Source organism: Haemaphysalis longicornis, unplaced genomic scaffold, assembly GCF_048455015.1.
Source record: "Haemaphysalis longicornis isolate Haplotype H1 unplaced genomic scaffold, Haemaphysalis longicornis Haplotype H1 scaffold_2, whole genome shotgun sequence".
NCBI lineage: Eukaryota > Metazoa > Arthropoda > Arachnida > Ixodida > Ixodidae > Haemaphysalis > Haemaphysalis longicornis.
The window spans coordinates 88,697,190-88,713,959 of NW_027526295.1; the positions used below are offsets into that span (position 1 = coordinate 88,697,190).

The 16,770-nt window shown below is 50.2% G+C and overlaps 2 protein-coding genes and 26 non-coding genes across 28 annotated transcripts; all 28 read left to right on the top strand.

Annotated features, from left to right (window-relative positions):
- Positions 1-783: 783 nt before the first annotated feature.
- On the top strand, positions 784-865 carry Trnas-cga (transfer RNA serine (anticodon CGA)). Its single transcript has one exon. It is a non-coding gene; the product is annotated as a tRNA-Ser (tRNA).
- Positions 866-1,267: 402 nt separating this feature from the next.
- Positions 1,268-2,406, top strand: LOC144167236 (uncharacterized). Its single transcript, XM_077696575.1, has one exon. The coding sequence runs from the start codon at positions 1,407-1,409 to the stop codon at positions 2,349-2,351; it is 945 nt and encodes a 314-aa protein (XP_077552701.1). The 5' UTR covers positions 1,268-1,406; the 3' UTR covers positions 2,352-2,406.
- A 5,281-nt stretch (positions 2,407-7,687) lies between these two features.
- On the top strand, positions 7,688-7,769 carry Trnas-aga (transfer RNA serine (anticodon AGA)). Its single transcript has one exon. It is a non-coding gene; the product is annotated as a tRNA-Ser (tRNA).
- Positions 7,770-7,846: 77 nt separating this feature from the next.
- On the top strand, positions 7,847-7,928 carry Trnas-cga (transfer RNA serine (anticodon CGA)). Its single transcript has one exon. It is a non-coding gene; the product is annotated as a tRNA-Ser (tRNA).
- A 75-nt stretch (positions 7,929-8,003) lies between these two features.
- Positions 8,004-8,085, top strand: Trnas-aga (transfer RNA serine (anticodon AGA)). The gene has a single exon. It is a non-coding gene; the product is annotated as a tRNA-Ser (tRNA).
- Positions 8,086-8,162: 77 nt separating this feature from the next.
- Positions 8,163-8,244, top strand: Trnas-aga (transfer RNA serine (anticodon AGA)). Its single transcript has one exon. It is a non-coding gene; the product is annotated as a tRNA-Ser (tRNA).
- Positions 8,245-8,321: 77 nt separating this feature from the next.
- Trnas-aga (transfer RNA serine (anticodon AGA)) lies at positions 8,322-8,403 on the top strand. Its single transcript has one exon. It is a non-coding gene; the product is annotated as a tRNA-Ser (tRNA).
- Positions 8,404-8,480: 77 nt separating this feature from the next.
- Positions 8,481-8,562, top strand: Trnas-aga (transfer RNA serine (anticodon AGA)). The gene has a single exon. It is a non-coding gene; the product is annotated as a tRNA-Ser (tRNA).
- Positions 8,563-8,639: 77 nt separating this feature from the next.
- On the top strand, positions 8,640-8,721 carry Trnas-aga (transfer RNA serine (anticodon AGA)). The gene has a single exon. It is a non-coding gene; the product is annotated as a tRNA-Ser (tRNA).
- Positions 8,722-8,798: 77 nt separating this feature from the next.
- Positions 8,799-8,881, top strand: Trnas-aga (transfer RNA serine (anticodon AGA)). Its single transcript has one exon. It is a non-coding gene; the product is annotated as a tRNA-Ser (tRNA).
- A 77-nt stretch (positions 8,882-8,958) lies between these two features.
- Trnas-aga (transfer RNA serine (anticodon AGA)) lies at positions 8,959-9,040 on the top strand. The gene has a single exon. It is a non-coding gene; the product is annotated as a tRNA-Ser (tRNA).
- Positions 9,041-9,117: 77 nt separating this feature from the next.
- Positions 9,118-9,199, top strand: Trnas-aga (transfer RNA serine (anticodon AGA)). The gene has a single exon. It is a non-coding gene; the product is annotated as a tRNA-Ser (tRNA).
- A 77-nt stretch (positions 9,200-9,276) lies between these two features.
- Positions 9,277-9,358, top strand: Trnas-aga (transfer RNA serine (anticodon AGA)). The gene has a single exon. It is a non-coding gene; the product is annotated as a tRNA-Ser (tRNA).
- A 77-nt stretch (positions 9,359-9,435) lies between these two features.
- Trnas-aga (transfer RNA serine (anticodon AGA)) lies at positions 9,436-9,517 on the top strand. The gene has a single exon. It is a non-coding gene; the product is annotated as a tRNA-Ser (tRNA).
- A 77-nt stretch (positions 9,518-9,594) lies between these two features.
- Positions 9,595-9,677, top strand: Trnas-aga (transfer RNA serine (anticodon AGA)). The gene has a single exon. It is a non-coding gene; the product is annotated as a tRNA-Ser (tRNA).
- Positions 9,678-9,754: 77 nt separating this feature from the next.
- On the top strand, positions 9,755-9,836 carry Trnas-aga (transfer RNA serine (anticodon AGA)). Its single transcript has one exon. It is a non-coding gene; the product is annotated as a tRNA-Ser (tRNA).
- A 77-nt stretch (positions 9,837-9,913) lies between these two features.
- Trnas-aga (transfer RNA serine (anticodon AGA)) lies at positions 9,914-9,995 on the top strand. The gene has a single exon. It is a non-coding gene; the product is annotated as a tRNA-Ser (tRNA).
- A 77-nt stretch (positions 9,996-10,072) lies between these two features.
- Trnas-aga (transfer RNA serine (anticodon AGA)) lies at positions 10,073-10,154 on the top strand. Its single transcript has one exon. It is a non-coding gene; the product is annotated as a tRNA-Ser (tRNA).
- A 110-nt stretch (positions 10,155-10,264) lies between these two features.
- LOC144168151 (uncharacterized) lies at positions 10,265-11,479 on the top strand. The gene has a single exon (XM_077697197.1). The coding sequence runs from the start codon at positions 10,430-10,432 to the stop codon at positions 11,477-11,479; it is 1,050 nt and encodes a 349-aa protein (XP_077553323.1). The 5' UTR covers positions 10,265-10,429.
- A 3,935-nt stretch (positions 11,480-15,414) lies between these two features.
- Trnas-aga (transfer RNA serine (anticodon AGA)) lies at positions 15,415-15,496 on the top strand. The gene has a single exon. It is a non-coding gene; the product is annotated as a tRNA-Ser (tRNA).
- A 76-nt stretch (positions 15,497-15,572) lies between these two features.
- Positions 15,573-15,654, top strand: Trnas-aga (transfer RNA serine (anticodon AGA)). Its single transcript has one exon. It is a non-coding gene; the product is annotated as a tRNA-Ser (tRNA).
- A 76-nt stretch (positions 15,655-15,730) lies between these two features.
- Trnas-aga (transfer RNA serine (anticodon AGA)) lies at positions 15,731-15,812 on the top strand. Its single transcript has one exon. It is a non-coding gene; the product is annotated as a tRNA-Ser (tRNA).
- A 77-nt stretch (positions 15,813-15,889) lies between these two features.
- On the top strand, positions 15,890-15,971 carry Trnas-aga (transfer RNA serine (anticodon AGA)). The gene has a single exon. It is a non-coding gene; the product is annotated as a tRNA-Ser (tRNA).
- A 77-nt stretch (positions 15,972-16,048) lies between these two features.
- Positions 16,049-16,130, top strand: Trnas-aga (transfer RNA serine (anticodon AGA)). Its single transcript has one exon. It is a non-coding gene; the product is annotated as a tRNA-Ser (tRNA).
- Positions 16,131-16,206: 76 nt separating this feature from the next.
- Trnas-aga (transfer RNA serine (anticodon AGA)) lies at positions 16,207-16,288 on the top strand. Its single transcript has one exon. It is a non-coding gene; the product is annotated as a tRNA-Ser (tRNA).
- A 77-nt stretch (positions 16,289-16,365) lies between these two features.
- Positions 16,366-16,447, top strand: Trnas-aga (transfer RNA serine (anticodon AGA)). The gene has a single exon. It is a non-coding gene; the product is annotated as a tRNA-Ser (tRNA).
- Positions 16,448-16,524: 77 nt separating this feature from the next.
- Trnas-aga (transfer RNA serine (anticodon AGA)) lies at positions 16,525-16,606 on the top strand. The gene has a single exon. It is a non-coding gene; the product is annotated as a tRNA-Ser (tRNA).
- Positions 16,607-16,682: 76 nt separating this feature from the next.
- Trnas-aga (transfer RNA serine (anticodon AGA)) lies at positions 16,683-16,764 on the top strand. The gene has a single exon. It is a non-coding gene; the product is annotated as a tRNA-Ser (tRNA).
- Positions 16,765-16,770: the final 6 nt, after the last annotated feature.

Sequence of the window (16,770 nt, forward strand, 5' to 3'; positions counted from 1 at the left end):
TGTCACTCGTTGAGTTCGGCAGCGATGCCCGCTGTCCCCTGTACTTTTTTGTTTGTACATCGAGTCGTTTTGTGCTAGCATAATAAACAGTAATATTATTCATAGTTTCCAGTTGCAGGCATTCGAGGTACGTGTATTGGCATACGCAGACGACATCGCTTTATTTTGTCGAGACAGAAAAAGTATTAGCAATGCAGTCGCGTTGCTTAAGACATTTTGTGAGTATACTGGGAGCTCTGTAAATTGGAGCAAGTGCATGGGATTCTGGCATGGCAAGTGGGACGAAACCCCAAGTGTCTTTGAAGGTATGAACTGGCAGGTTGTTCCGGTCAAATGCTAAGGTGTTCCGCTTGACAACTACAGAGATATCGAACCGTACTGGTGAAGCCAGACGACTGCGATTCATGATAAAGCGGAAAAGTGGGAACGGAAGGGGCCTGCGCTGTCGATGTTTGCGCGTGCAAGTGTGCAACATATTTTTGTTTGCGAAACTTTGGTACGTCTTGCAAGTAATCCACTGTTCTAGTGCCAATTTTTAGCGGCTGCATCGCGTTTCTGCGGTTTTTGCTTGGGGCTTTAGGTTCGAAGAGTACGCGAAGGTGTTTAGCGCTCTGGCATCTTTTTTTGAGACAAGGGGTGAATCATTTTTATTTCTTGCGCGAGGTAAAGGACCCCTTCCTGCGCACTGCTATTCAAGTCAAGTTAGCCAGACAATTGCTCCTTTTTTGTAATTATCAATAATAGCTATGGAGCAGTGTAAGGCAATCTGCAGCTGGGGAACGAGCAGTCGTGGCTGAGTGGTTAAAGCGATGGACTCGAAATCCATTGGGGTCTCCCAGCACATGTTCGGATCCTGTCGACTGCGCGCTGGTTGCGGCTCTTTTTTGTAATTATCAATTATAGCTACGGAGCAGTGTAAGGCAATCTGCGGCTGGGGAACGAGCAGTCGTGGCTGAGTATTTAAAGCGATGGACTAGAAATCCATTGGGGTCTCCCAGCACTGGTTGGGATCCTGTCGACTGCGCGCTGGTTGCGGCTCTTTTTTGTAATTATCAATTAAAGCTACGGAGCAGTGTAAGGCAATCTGCGGCTAAGGAACGAGCAGTCGTGGCTGAGGCGGGATTCCACTTCCGGCCACCGTACCGTGCGGACGCGGAATGGCAAGCTCCGTGCAAGGAGCGGTTTTAGCGGGCCCTTCGGCCCGCGGTAACAGGTCTGCTGTTCGTGATATCGATACCCAGGACTACCAAGTTATTCTGCCCCATCTACCATCAGGACCATCTGCCCTTAACACAATATTTTTGCACGCGGACGTCAAAGGAAGACCTTACAAGGTGGAAGATTTTCGTGATATTCTGGTTCGTCTGGCGCTGCTCCCCGAGGTTGTCGCCTTGGGGGCGTACCAGATGAACCATTTGTGGGCGGTGACTTTCAAGGACGCTGAAGGGGCTCGGAAACTTGTTGCCGCCGGAGAACTTCGAGTCAAGGAACGTCGGTGCCTCGTGATCGATCCTCGAAACCAGGATGTCCGTTTAAAGCTCCACTGGGTGCTCCACCACGTCCCCGACGACGACGTGCGAAGCGCCCTGGGGCTTTACGGAAAGGTCACTGAAGTGACCAGGGACCGATGGCGTGTGCCAGGCTGCTCTGCGCAGTCTTCGACGACGCGCCTGGTCACCCTCCGGCTGAAGACGGGTATCAGCGTGGATGACCTCCCTCACCAGGTACGAGTCGCCGGCGAGATGGCCTTGCTGGTGGTGCCCGGGAGGGTGCCCCTGTGTCTTCGCTGCCACCGGAGCGGCCACATTCGGCGCGAGTGCCGGGTGCCGCGCTGCGTTCTTTGTCGTCGCTTCGGCCACGACGAGAGCCAGTGCGTACGCACATATGCCAACGTTGCGGGATCAGGGGAGGACGACCAGCAGTCGGAGTTTATTATGGACGCGGCGGACGCCGAGGAGGCGGCGAAGGGAGGAGGCGACGGACTGCCGCGCGGGGCCACGCCTACCGAGAGGGCCTCGGAAGACGCGGCACAGCAGCCAGCGCCCAAGGAACCCGGAATTATCGATGAGGTGCCTGAAGTGCCGGAAGAAGCATCCACGTTTCAGTCCACAGGCAAAGAAGAAAAGGTGCAACTCGAGGGAGACCAGACTGGGTGCATGGAACTCGGGGACGACGCAGCCAGCTCCTCGGTTGGCAAGCGACCCCGAGCAGAGGTGAGCGACGAAGGCACCGAGGCGCTGAACACCGGGGAACCGCCGTCCAAGGCGGCTCCACAGGTTCGACGCGCATCCCTGAAACCGAAGCCCAACATACCTCCGGATCGTAACAAAGGTCGGCCGTCCGTCACCTGAGTCAGACCGTCGAAAAGGGTGGTGGGAGTGGGGGTACTGAGTGCAATGCTCACGCTACGGGACTTAAAGGAGCCATGAAGAGAAAACAAAAGTTTGTTTTATTCGAAAGATTAGGTGTTTCATAGTACCCCAAGCGCTTTCCCGGAAGCAAATGATGCTTTATTCACTGAGAAATAAGGCAATTTAAGCCAAAATTTTAAATCTCCCGCTAAAATTGCACATTTGGTGACGTGAGCAATGGTGTCACACGGGCCGGTCCATGAAACAGATACTTAGTATGTCGACTCCATATAGCACCCACACGCGGGAGTCGACCGAGACGGCGGCCATTTTAAAAATGTTAGTAAAACCTAGTGCACCCGCAGCCCTAGTCATGGAATCGCCTGATCCGGAGAACAAAACTCTCGCCGAGGACCTCGGGCTTGCATTTAACAACCTCACACCACTTGAACGCTCAACGCTTCTAAGTGCACGAGCGGCAAGAGTTGTGGGATACGCGGTGGACGGAAAAGCGACCATTCCGCGATAGCCACAACAGACGAACGCCCTGCCGTCGGCACCGCTGCCTCGTCAGCGCCGTCGCCACGGACGAATACAGACTGGTACGTATGTGCCGTATTTTTATTACGGTTAATAATAGTTCAACTTCAGTAGCAGTATCGCTTATGCCAGTTGGCCGGTGTCGTGTATGGAAAGCCGTTCGCGCGAGCTCTCTGCTTCGACCAGAAAGATACGAGCGTCAATGCGCGGTGTTTACGGCATTTTCCCTCCAAGGTCAGAGCGCCTCGAACCCGAAAATTCGTCTGCGCGACGGCGAGATGTCGAGCTCGGCCAGGCGGTTGTTTCGTACGCATTGGCGCACACGCTTGCGTGTTCGTTCGGAACTTCAACCGTTTACTCCACCGTTCTTTGTCATAAAAAGAATGTGCAGTATGTTTCACGGGCACTTAGCTCGCTATGCAAACTGTAAGCCCTGCCTAACATGCGTTTGCTTTTGCCGGCCTCCGCCAATCGCAGAGCTTAGCCCATGTGACGGCATAGGTTCTGTTGCGGGAAATGAGCTGGTGGGTCGCATGACCATTCCCGTTTTTCCTAATTATGTAGCTTATTTGAGCGAAGTTTGCGTTATAAGTGGTGTCGTTATGGTTCTAACGAGGCAATCTTTCGAATGAACCAAACTTGTGTTTTCTCTTCATGGCTCCTTTAAGCACGACGCCTGGATGGGACGTTACGCAACGATGGCAAGGTCAGGCCCTGGTAGAGCTGAGCAACCGCGCCACCCGGAAAAAGCACGGACAGCCGCACCCGAAAGGAGCGACACACCGACGGGAATACGAGGAGCATGTAAGCTGACGACACGAACAGTACTGTCTGCTTTGTGTCTTTCCCGTTCTTAAATGGCAGTACTTCAAAGGCCGCTACATATAGCCACGCTAAACGTGCGAGGCCTCGGAGAAAGGCGCAAACAATGTCAATTGCGTAGAATAATGTACGAAAAAGAAATCGATGTTCTGGCGATACAGGAGACGAAGATAGAAAGTGAAGAGAGTACTGAAAAAATGATAAAACCTTTGTCAAACAGCTTTAGTGCGTGTGTAAGCCATGCAGTGGGGTGTGCGGGGGGGTGTTGCATCTTCTTTAGAAACAATGTTGGTATTCAGATCGAGAGTGTTGTATCGTGTGTGTTTGGTAGGTTTATTGTATGCGATTTTGTTTATTTCGGCTATAGTTTTCGCGCTTTGTGTATTTATGCACCAACGGTGGGCCGAGAGAGAAATGTGTTTTTTGAATCTATCGAAGGGTTTTTGGATTGCGAAAGGCATGTCATTTTATTAGGTGATTTTAACTGTGTTTGCGAGAGGGTAGACCGATCTGGCGCCAGTAAGTGGCAAGATTCCAGTACTCAGCTGCTGACAGAACTGCTAGAAAAACACGAGTTAGTTGACGTCGCCCATTGCTCTGATAACGTGAACACGCTACGGTTCACGCATTTTCAGGGGGCTAGCCACGCCCGCTTAGATAGGATTTATTTGTCGGGCGATTTAGCTCCCAACTGCAAGGGCTATAACGTTGAGTATGTGTCTTTCAGCGATCACTGTCTCGTTTCTTTCTGGCTAGGGGGGAGGAGGAGCAACTTCAAGACGTTTAGCTGGGACCTATGGAAACTAAATACAAAACTTTTAAGTGATGAAAGGTACAACGATGATGTGGTGGAAGCTTTCAACAAACAAAAAAGTAACGAAAGCATGGCCTGGGGAGATAGATGGGAACGTATAAAAGAAGATAGTAAACTGTCCGCTGTAGAAAGGGCAGCGATCATTGCAAGGGCTGAAAGAAAGAATGAGAATGAGCTCAGGAGTAATCTTAAACGCATGCTCCAACTGGAATGTGAAATGCCGGGCGCTTTCAACGACGACATCTCACAAATAAAAAGCAAGTTGGAAGCCATCGATAAAGAGCGATACCGGGGAGCAACAATACGTGCGCGCGCAGAAAGTTTGCTAGCGGGGGAGATGCCCACGAAAAGGGCCTTAAGCGATGAAATGAGGTACGCAAAGCGGAATAAAATTGAAGAAATACTATGGCAGGGACGTTTGACTAAAGATGTAGAAAACATAAAAGCAGCTTTCATTGAACATTACACAAATCTTTTTAGCACAGCTCACCCTTGTAGCGAAAGATTTAGGCAAGATTATCTTAAATTCATGCCAAGACTGGAAGATGAGGTGAAAGTTCAACTGGAAGAACCAATAACATTGCAAGAAATTGAAGCAGCCATAGGCGACTTAAAAGTGGGCAAAGCGCCGGGGCCTGATGGTCTGTCAGCGGAATTTTATAAGAAGTTTATCGGTGTAGTGGCGCCATTCTTATTTCTCGTTTTCCTAGATGCTTTTGAAAAAAACGAACTACCAAAGTATTTTACAAGAACACACACGGTGTTGATTCCCAAATCAGACGATCCTGCTAAACTTCAAAATGTAACGGGTTACCGTCCAATCACCCTTGCTAACGTAGACTATAAGATTTTTATGAAAGTACTGGCAAAAAGATTGCAGAGAATTGTAACATCGCTTGTGGGACCACACCAAACATGTGGAATCCGGGGTCGGAGCATACAGACAAACACACACATTGCTCGCAGTGTGCTGCAGGGCTGCGATATGTTTCAGCAGAAAGTAGCGATGCTACAAATTGATTTCGAAAAAGCATTCGACCGCGTCTCTCATGAAATTTTGTTTTGCATTTTAGAACATGTCAATGTGGGTGACGTGCTTTTCAGGGGTGTCCGAATGGCTTACAAAAATTGCACCACACAGCTCATTATCAACAAGAATGTAACAAAAAATTCCCCCGCATTTCCCCGAGGGGGAGAATGTGAAAGTGCGAATGCACGGTTGTCGGCCCGCTTGCGGCGCTTGCGCTCGGCCCCCGCAGCCCACCGCCTTCTCTTCCATCTCTTCCATCGGGTTTGTAGTATCACGTGTACACCACGCAGTTATCAAGCCGCTATAACGCCGCTGAGTCGCCAACGCACGCCGCTGACGACGTAGTTTGAATGCGTTAAAGATATAAGGCGCGTTACTCACTCTGATATCAGCGTGGCTTCCGTGGCTTAGTCGGTAGCGCGTCGCGCTGCGGCCGCAAAGTCCTCGGATCGAAACCTGGCGCCGGATGCTGTTTCTTTTTTAAATGTAGAGGAGCACTACGGACGCCAACGCCGCCGACGCCGCCGCCGGCGGTGGATGGTTTGGGGTCGCTTATAAAGAGCATTCGCTCTTAAAAGTTTATCTGTAGAATCTTCGGTGAGGCAAGGGTGCCCAGCTTCACCTCTCCTGTTCTGTATTTTCTTAGAGCCTTTCTGTTTAAGAATAATTAATGACAATGACATTCATGGTTTTCGTTTGCACTCAAGTGAAGTGAAGCTATTAACCTACGCCGATGACGTCGCGGTATTTTGTGAGGATAAACAAAGTGTAGAAAAAGTAATAGTTGTCACTAAAGAGTTTTGCGGTGTCACCTGCAGTTCAGTGAACTGGAATAAATGTTGCGGTTTTTGGTACGGAGAGTGGGCAGCAACCCCAGAAGTGTTTCAGAACGTTAGCTGGTCGACAACGCCAGCACGTTACCTAGGAGTGCCTTTGGAATACCATCAGAATAGTGAAGAGTATTGGAGTGGGGAAGTGACGGGTCTACGCGAAAAAGCCAACAAATGGGGAGGCCGCGCATTATCCGTTTTCGCACGGGCCACCGTTTGTAACCTTTTCCTCTTGGCGAAACTGTGGTACGTTATGCAGATATTACATTGTTCAAGGACGCATGTCCAGAAGATTAACCGTGTCTTTGCTGTCTTCGTGTGGGGTTCGCTGTGGGAGCGTACAAGCAGAAGTAATCTGTTTCGAAGTGTGAAACACGGAGGAGTTGGTTTGTGCCATGTGTTTTTGAGGCAAATTGTGAACCGTTTTTTGTTCCTAAGGGATGCGGAGGATCCTTTTCTGCGCACGTTTTTGCAGATGACTCTTCCCAATGTACTACCTGAGTTTGTTGTGTCCTCCAGTAACAGAGGACCTATACGATGCAAGGGTTTTTTGAAAGAAGTTGTTGATGCTTTTCGGTTTCTGGCGGTACGTTTCTCTTTGGAATATCTGTCTACTGTGTCCAGGAAAATGCTAACAAAAGATTTGAAGGATATTCTTTTTCCGGTGCCCCGTTACAGGTCAATGTATTGTAAAGGACCTGGTCAAAATGTTTTGTCACGTGTAAAGAAGATGGTTATCCCAGCGTCCGTGAAAACGTTTTTCTTTAAGCTGCACACGAACACTCTTCCAGTAAAGACATGGATGCAGGAAAAGGGATTATACGAGGTTTGGTCCAACACGTGTTCTTTGTGCAATAAACCAGAGACTGTGGAGCATGTTTTCATGGAGTGCTGGGATGCCATCTTCTTTTGGGATGTCCTACAAAGAACCCTGAAGAAAGAATTGCCTGTAACACCACAGGGAATACGGTATCTCCCCGTTGAGTGTTCTGATGGTGTGCCGTACGACCTCATAATGGCTGTAGCATTGCATTCAATTTGGAGGTCGCGAATGGCTGTACGCCATGCGGACGTACACGCCCAAACCGTTAGCAAGTATTTTGCACAGAGCATGACTTCGATGTACGATATTGCTACAACCCAGGGTATAGAGCTGGAATGGTTACCAATTTTGGAAGATTTGTGTACTTTTGATGTTTATTTTAAATCTTTCCGCCAGCCAAAGCATGGTCGGCGGTTTTTAACCTATCATTGACGCATTTGTGTTCTGGTGTTCATACAGGCAATAAAGAAAAAAAAAACAGTCGTGGCTGAGTGGTTAAAGCGATGGACTAGAAATCCATTGTGGTCTCCCCGCACAGGTTCGAATCCTGTCGACTGCGCGCTGGTTGCGGCTCTTTTTTGTAATGATCAATTATAGCTACGGAGCAGTGAAAGGCAATCTGCGGCTGGGGAACGAGCAGTCGTGGCTAAGTGGTTAAAGCGATAGACTCGAAATCCATTGGGGTCTCCCCGCACAGGTTCGAATCCTGTCGACTGCGCGTGGTTGCGGTCTTTTTTGTAATTATCAAATATAGCTTCGGAGCAGTGTAAGGTAATCTGCGGCTAGGGAACGAACAGTCGTGGCTGAGTGGTTAAAGCGATGGACTAGAAATCCATTGGGGTCTCCCCGCACGGGTTCGAATCCTGTCGACCGCGCGCTGGTTGCGGCTCTTTTTAGTAATTATCAGCTATAGCTACGGAGCAGTATAAGGCAATCTGCGGCTGGGGAACGAGCAGTCGTGGCTGAGTGGTTAAAGCGATGGACTAGAAATCCGTTGGGGTCTCCCCGCACAGGTTCGAATCCTGTCGACTGCGCGCTGGTTGCGGCTCTTTTTTGTAATTATCAGCTATAGCTACGGAGCAGTATAAGGCAATCTGCGGCTGGGGAACGAGCAGTCGTGGCTGAGTGTTTAAAGCGATGGACTAGAAATCCGTTGGGGTCTCCCCGCACAGGTTCGAATCCTGTCGACTGCGCGCTGGTTTGCGGCTTTTTTTGTAATTATCAATTATAGCTACGGAGCAGTGTAAGGCAATCTGCGGCTAAGGAACGAGCAGTCGTGCCTGAGTGGTTAAAGCGATGGACTAGAAATTCATTGTGGTCTCCCCGCACAGGTTCGAATCCTGTGGACTGCGCGCCGGTTGCGGCCCTTTTTTGTAATTATCAATTATAGCTACGGAGCAGCGTAAGGCAATCTGCGGATGGGGAACGAGCAGTCGTGGCTGAGTGGTTAAAGCGATGAACTAGAAATTCATTGTGGTCTCCCCGCACAGGTTCGAATCCTGTGGACTGCGCGCCGGTTGCGGCCCTTTTTTGTAATTATCAATTATAGCTACGGAGCAGCGTAAGGCAATCTGCGGATGGGGAACGAGCAGTCGTGGCTGAGTGGTTAAAGCGATGAACTAGAAATTCATTGGGGTCTCCCTGCAAAAGGTTCGAATCTTGTCGACTGCGCGCCGGCTGCGGCTCTTTTTAGTAATTATCAGCTATAGCTACGTAGACATATAAGGCAATCTGCGGCTGGGGAACGAGCAGTCGTGGCTGAGTGGTTAAAGCGATAAACTAGAAATCCGTTGGGGTCTCCCCGCACAGGTTCGAATCCTGTAGACTGCGCGCTCGTTGCGGCTCTTTTTTGTAATTATCAATTATAGCTACGGAGCAGTGTAAGGCAATCTGCGGCTGGGGAACGAGCAGTCGTGGCTGAGTGGTTAAAGCGATGGACTAGAAATCCGTTGGGGTCTCCCCGCACAGGTTCGAATCCTGTAGACTGCGCGCTCGTTGCGGCTCTTTTTTGTAATTATCAATTATAGCTACGGAGCAGTGTAAGGCAATCTGCGGCTGGGGAACGAGCAGTCGTGGCTGAGTGGTTAAAGCGATGGACTAGAAATCCGTTGGGGTCTCCCCGCACAGGTTCGAATCCTGTAGACTGCGCGCTCGTTGCGGCTCTTTTTTGTAATTATCAATTATAGCTACGGAGCAGTGTAAGGCAATCTGCGGCTAAGGAACGAGCAGTCGTGGCTGAGTGGTTAAAGCGATGGACTAGAAATTCATTGTGGTCTCCCCGCACAGGTTCGAATCCTGTGGACTGCGCGCCGGTTGCGGCCCTTTTTTGTAATTATCAATTATAGCTACGGAGCAGCGTAAGGCAATCTGCGGATGGGGAACGAGCAGTCGTGGCTGAGTGGTTAAAGCGATGAACTAGAAATTCATTGGGGTCTCCCTGCAAAAGGTTCGAATCCTGTCGACTGCGCGCCGGCTGCGGCTCTTTTTAGTAATTATCAGCTATAGCTACGTAGACATATAAGGCAATCTGCGGCTGGGGAACGAGCAGTCGTGGCTGAGTGGTTAAAGCGATGGACTAGAAATCCGTTGGGGTCTCCCCGGACAGGTTCGAATCCTGTAGACTGCGCGCTCGTTGCGGCTCTTTTTTGTAATTATTAATTATAGCTACGGAGCAGTGTAAGGCAATCTGCGGCTGGGGAACGAGCAGTCGTGGCTGAGTGGTTAAAGCGATGGACTAGAAATCCATTGGGGTCTCCCCGCTCATGTTCGGATCCTGTCGACTGCGCGCTGGTTGCGGCTCTTTTTTGTAATTATCAATTATAGCTACGGAGCAGTATAAGGCAATCTGCGGCTAGGGAACGAACAGTCGTGGCTGAGTGGTTAAAGCGATGGACTAGAAATCCATTGGGGTCTCCCCGCACGGGTTTGAATCCTGTCGACCGCGCGCTGGTTGCGGCTCTTTTTTGTAATTATCAGCTATAGCTACGGACCAGTATAAGGCAATCTGCGGCTAGGGAACGAACAGTCGTGGCTGAGTGGATTCTGCTTCCGGCCACCACAGTGAACGGACGCAGGATGCAGGGCTCCTCAGGAGCGGTTAATGCGGCCGTTCCCGGCCGCGGTAACAGGTTTCTTGCTTAGGACGATTGTTATCAAGTTTCGTTGCCGACATTGCCTACAGGACGTATTGTTTTTAATACCGTTTTTTTGCACGGTGACATGCGTGCGCGCCCGTATCGCGTTGAAGATTTCCGCGATACTTTGGCTCGGCTGGAATTGCTCCCTGAGGTACTTGCCTTGGGGGCGTTCCAAATGAGTCACGTATGGGCGGTGACGTTCAAGTCGGAGCTAGGCGTCAAGAAGATCTTGGAAGCAAAGGAGCTTCACGTCAAAGGTCGACACTGCCTCGTCATTGACCCTGCCAACCAGGACCTGCGGCTGAAGCTCCACTGGCTGCTTTACAACGTGACCGAGGACGACGTACGAGTTGCGCTGGCTCCCTACGGGAGGGTCAGCGAAGTTTCACGGGAGCGCTGGCGTGTTCAAGGCGTCCACGACAAGGGCTCGACGACGCGGTCCGTGACCCTCAAGCTCAACGCGGGCGTGAGGGCTGAGGACCTGCCCCACCAGCTTCGTGTCGCAGGCGAGCAGGCGCTCGTGGTCGTGCCCGGCAGGGCCCCGCAGTGCCTTCGCTGCTCTGGCACGGGGCACATGAGGCGCGACTGCAAGGTGCCGCGCTGCACTCTCTGCCGCCGCTTCGGTCACGAAGCGAACGAGTGCGTGCGGACGTACGCGAAGGTGGCCGGACCGGTGGGGGATGTGGACCGAACGGAGAACATCATGGACGAGGAGGAGACGGAGGCGGCTGCAGCAGGGGGCGGAGGAGACTCGGTGACGGAGGACGCGCCACCTGAAAAGAGCGCTGAGGTGAAGGAGTCAGCCGCCGTCGTAGTGCTACCTGCGCAAAGTGTCAACGAAGGAGACCAGCTGACGTACGACGGCGACGGTGAGAGCCCGGTGAGCGTGGCGGGTCAGTTTGCGGCGTTGGAAACTCCCGTCCCCCAAGAGGGCGTCGACTTGAAAACTGGCGACCAGGACCAGTCTGTGGCCAAGCGGCCGCGTCAAGACAGTGTCGGACAACGCGGAGGGGGGGATGGCTCCGTAGCGGTGGGGTCGGTGAGTGTGGGACCCACGTCGCGGCGCTCGAGCTTCAAGCCGAAGCTTAACACGCCCTACGACAGAGGACCCACGGCAACAAAGAATTCGTAAGAACGCCATCCTTGCCTTCGTTTTCGGACTGCTAAAAGTATTTTTAAGTTTTCTTTGTGTGTCTTTGAAAAGCAAGAAAAGTGCAGGGCGTGTTCTAGTCATGGGTTTAAGCTCGTTAGTTGTATTACGTGGGTTTTTGGTTCTGTGTCGGGTGTCGAAGGGTTTTCCTTGCGGTCATTGCGCGGTTTTTTGGGGGGTGTGTTGGGCGTCGAAGAGTTCTTCCTTCGTTTCAGGGTGGGGGTTTGGGGTGTTTTGTATGTGCGAGCATCAAGTGAAGCTCTCTCAACGGGCTCAAGTTGGGTCCGTTTGTTTTTTTTCCATGGGGGGAGGGGGGGGTGTTTTCGTTTTTTTACGGTGTTGTGTTGTTTTTTTTTTCATTTGTCAAATGTATCAGCATAAATGCTTTCGGGTCTGTTTGTTTTCTCTCTTAACCTGGTGTATTTAAACACGCCAATCCGTATTGCCACGCTTAACGTCCGGGGGCTTGCTGACAGGAGACGGCGGAATCAGTTGTATCGTTTAGTGACCGAACAGGACCTGGATATAGTGGCGGTACAAGAAACGAAGGTTGAGAGAGAGGAGCAGACAGATCGTATGGTGCGCCCGTTTGCGTCGAGGTACGACGTGTGCGTTGCTCACGCGGTCGGGATGTCTGCGGGCGTTGCCCTGTTGGTTCGAAGGAGTTTGGGGGCAACCCTAGAGACCGTCACCGCGTCCAAGTGTGGGCGTTTTGTTGTGTGCGATTTTGTTTTATCGTCAAGCGAATGGCGCTTGATTTGTGTGTACGTGCCCACAAAGGCAGCGGAAAGGAAGGATTTTTTTTGAGGATGTTCGCGGGTTTTGCGATACGGAGAGGCTCGTTGTTTTACTTGGCGACTTTAATTGCGTATGTTCTGCGCAAGACAAAAGTAGCTCGACAAGGTTCCGCGATGCGAGTACGATAGTTTTAACTGATATCGTCGCTGACTTCGCGCTGGAAGATGTGGGCGATAGCCTTGGCAGTAGCGGTACCGTTCGCTATACACACTTCCAGGGCAACAGTCATGCGCGTCTCGACAGAGTGTATGTTTCGTCAGAGATTCTGCCGGAGTGTAATAGCTACCGAGTTTCCCCCGTTTCCTTCAGCGATCACTGTCTTGTGTCCGTAACCGTTGGTAGAATGGTAAAACCAGGCAACGCGTTCTGTTGGGGGCTTTGGAAGCTTAATAACAAGCTGCTGCAGGATGAACATTTCACTGAGGCCGTTAATGCATGCGCACGGACGTTTTTCGGTGGAGAAGAGAACGTTAACTTTACTCTCAATTGGGAGCTCTTCAAACAAGAAGTTAAGTTAAAGGCCCTTGAAAGATCATCCGCAATCAAATACGACGAGAAGCAAAGAGAAGCCTGGTTACGAAGTACCCTGGACGTTTACGTTAAGGAAGAATGTGAATCGCCCGGGGCGTTGAAGGATGACATTAGAGGATTAAAAGCGCAGCTCAAAGTAATAGATAAAGAGAAGTATGAGGGTGCGCTTGTGCGCGCACGATCTGAGAGATTTTTGCACGGGGAAGCGCTGACTAAAAGAGCGTTCAGCGCGGAAAAGAAGTATGCGCGCAGAAATGCGATAGTGGAAATTGAAGCCGAAGGTGTGGTTTATAGTGACCAGGCTAATATAGAGCGCTGTTTTTGTGACTTTTATAAAAATTTGTTCTCTTGTCATCCTGTCGATGCCGTCAAGTTTAGAGAAGAGTTTACGTCTTTGTTACCGTGCTTAGACGAGGAAGTTATGGCGCATCTCGAAAGAGATATTACAGTAGAAGAGATACGCGGCGCTATCGACGAGTTAAGCCCAGGGAAGACGCCGGGCCCTGATGGGCTGAGCGCTGCTTTCTACAAGGCGTTTAAGGGTGACATTAGCCCGGTCCTATGTAGAGTTTACTCTCAGGCGTACCACAAAGGTGTGCTGCCACCTTCTTTTCTCGTGTCGCACACTGTGTTTATACCGAAATCAGAGGAGGTTGCGAAACTCAGGCAGATCCCTGGGTATCGTCCTATTAGTCTGACAAATGTGGATTATAAGGTTTTAATCAAAATATTGGCAGGCCGCTTACAGACTGTCATAAAGGACCTGGTAGGGCCGCATCAAACGTGCGGGATCAAAGGGCGGTCGATAGTTACAAATATTCATACTGCCCGAAGTGTTCTGGAGTGTTTTGACGCCATGCAAGGGACTTTGGCAATGCTCCAGGTAGACATGGCTAAAGCCTTCGATCAGGTGTCGCACGAACTTTTGTTAAATATGTTGGAACACGTGAATGTTGGTTCTGTTATTCTCAATGGTGTGCGCATGGCGTACACTGGGTGTTCTACTAGGCTTGTTATTAACAAAACGATCGGCGCACCCGTTCCTGTTCAACGTGCCGTTCGTCAGGGTTGCCCATTGTCTCCGTTGCTTTTTTGTTTCTACATTGAAGCGTTTTGTTTAAGTGTAATCCGGAGCAAAGACGTCAAAGGGTTTAAACTTCAGTCGTGTGAAGTGCGGGTGTTAGCTTACGCTGACGACATTGCTCTATTTTGTTGATAGGAGAAGCATAAGCATTGCTGTAAACACCTTGAAATGTTTTTGTAAGTACAGTGCCAGTGGTGTTAATTGGCAGAAATGTGTTGGTTTCTGGCATGGCCAGTGGGACAGTATGCCTAGTGTTTTCGAGTGTATCAGCTGGCAGACGACGCCAGTGAAGTACTTAGGAGTGCCCCTCGAGAACTATGTAGACAGCGACCCTTATTGGCGCAGTCAAACAGTCGAATTGCGTGAAAAGGCCGAGAAATGGAAGGGAAGCGGACTTTCAATATTTGCTAGGGCATCAGTGTGTAATGTGTTTTTAATTAGCAAACTGTGGTACGTTCTACAGGTGTTGCATTGTTCGCGGGCACGTGTACAGGCCTTGCACCGAGTTTTTGCTATGTTCATTTGGGAGTCGTCATGGGAGAGAACAAGCCGTACGAACCTGTTTCGGCACGTGCGTCTTGGTGGCCTGTCATTATCGCATCTGTTTTTGCGGCAAGTGGTAAATCGTTTTTTGTTTCTTCGGGATGTGAAGGACTCCTTTTTGCGCACTGTGTGTCAGGTGAAGTTGGCCAGAGCGCTTCCTGATTTTGTTGTAACGTCAGCTTCTTTATCTTTTGGCGCAACGAAAGGCTACTTCCGTGAGGTGGTACAAGCCACCATGTTTTTGCGTGCACGCTTCACGCTAGAGTACTTATCTAGTGTGACGCGTAAAAGATTGTATAATGACCTCGTTGATTCCGTACTTCCCGTTCCATTGTATAGATCGCTGTACCGTGTAGGGCCAGGACAGGATGTGCTCAAGCGTGTGAAACGTATGGCGATTGGCCCATGGGTTAAGACGTTTTTCTTTAAACTTCACTCGGGCGTCCTTGATGTGAAAACGTGGCAGAAGTAAAAGGGAATGTTTTTGCCGGGTGGGGTGGACTGCTACCCGTGCAGAAAACCCGAGACTGTAGAACACGTGTTTTTGGACTGCTGGGACGGGGTCTTCTTTTGGGACGTGCTTCAGCGAACCCTCAAAAAAGATTTTCCCCTGGACGCTCACGGCATTAGGTTTTTACCTATTGAGAGTGACGAAGTACCTTACGACCTCGTGATGGTCCTGGCCCTACATGCAATTTGGAAATCCCGCATGGCCATACGCCATAGGGACGTTGACGCTAAATGGTCAAGAGAATATTTCGCTGATTCAATGCGTATGATTATTGAAGTGTGGAGGGCTCAGCCTGAGCCTCCAGAGTGGTTGCCTGTGATGGAAACACTGACCAACCTCAAACAATTTTAATCGTTTTTCTGCTGTCAAGGTGATGACTAGCAGTTTTATCGTTGCCGCTTTTTGTTTGATGGTGCTTGTTTTGTACTGAAATGTTGCAATAAAAAAAAAAAAGTCGTGGCTGAGTGGTTAAAGCGATGGACTAGAAATTCATTGGGGTCTCCCCGCACAGGTTCGAATCCTGTCGACTGCGCGCTGGTTGCGGCTCTTTTTTTAATTATCAATTATAGCTACGAAACACTGTAAGGCAATCTGCGGCAGGGGAACAAGCAGTCGTGGCTGAGTGGTTAAAGCGATGGACTAGAAATCCGTTGGGGTCTCCCCGCACAGGTTCGAATCCTGTCGACTGCGCGCTGGTTGCGGCTCTTTTTTTAATTATCAATTATAGCTACGGAACACTGTAAGGCAATCTGCGGCAGGGGAACAAGCAGTCGTGGCTGAGTGGTTAAAGCGATGGACTAGAAATTCATTTGGGTCTCCCCGCACAGGTTCGAATCCTGTCGACTGCGCGCTGGTTGCGGCTCTTTTTTTTAATTATCAATTATAGCTACGAAACACTGTAAGGCAATCTGCGGCAGGGGAACAAGCAGTCGTGGCTGAGTGGTTAAAGCGATGGACTAGAAATTCATTGGGGTCTCCCCGCACAGGTTCGAATCCTGTCGACTGCGCGCTGGTTGCGGCTCTTTTTTTTAATTATCAATTATAGCTACGAAACACTGTAAGGCAATCTGCGGCAGGGGAACAAGCAGTCGTGGCTGAGTGGTTAAAGCGATGGACTAGAAATCCGTTGGGGTCTCCCCGCACAGGTTCGAATCCTGTCGACTGCGCGCTGGTTGCGGCTCTTTTTTTAATTATCAATTATAGCTACGAAACACTGTAAGGCAATCTGCGGCAGGGGAACAAGCAGTCGTGGCTGAGTGGTTAAAGCGATGGACTAGAAATTCATTGGGGTCTCCCCGCACAGGTTCGAATCCTGTCGACTGCGCGCTGGTTGCGGCTCTTTTTTTTAATTATCAATTATAGCTACGAAACACTGTAAGGCAATCTGCGGCAGGGGAACAAGCAGTCGTGGCTGAGTGGTTAAAGCGATGGACTAGAAATTCATTGGGGTCTCCCCGCACAGGTTCGAATCCTGTCGACTGCGCGCTGGTTGCGGCTCTTTTTTTTAATTATCAATTATAGCTACGAAACACTATAAGGCAATCTGCGGCAGGGGAACAAGCAGTCGTGGCTGAGTGGTTAAAGCGATGGACTAGAAATCCGTTGGGGTCTCCCCGCACAGGTTCGAATCCTGTCGACTGCGCGCTGGTTGCGGCTCTTTTTTTAATTATCAATTATAGCTACGGAACACTGTAAGGCAATCTGCGGCAGGGGAACAAGCAGTCGTGGCTGAGTGGTTAAAGCGATGGACTAGAAATTCATTGGGGTCACCCCGCACAGGTTCGAATCCTGTCGACTGCGCGCTGG

Bases quoted from the DNA above. Each gene is read 5' to 3' on its own strand.
- LOC144167236 (XM_077696575.1), top strand. From the start codon at position 1,407: ATGAACCATTTGTGGGCGGTGACTTTCAAGGACGCTGAAGGGGCTCGG.
- LOC144168151 (XM_077697197.1), top strand. From the start codon at position 10,430: ATGCGTGCGCGCCCGTATCGCGTTGAAGATTTCCGCGATACTTTGGCT.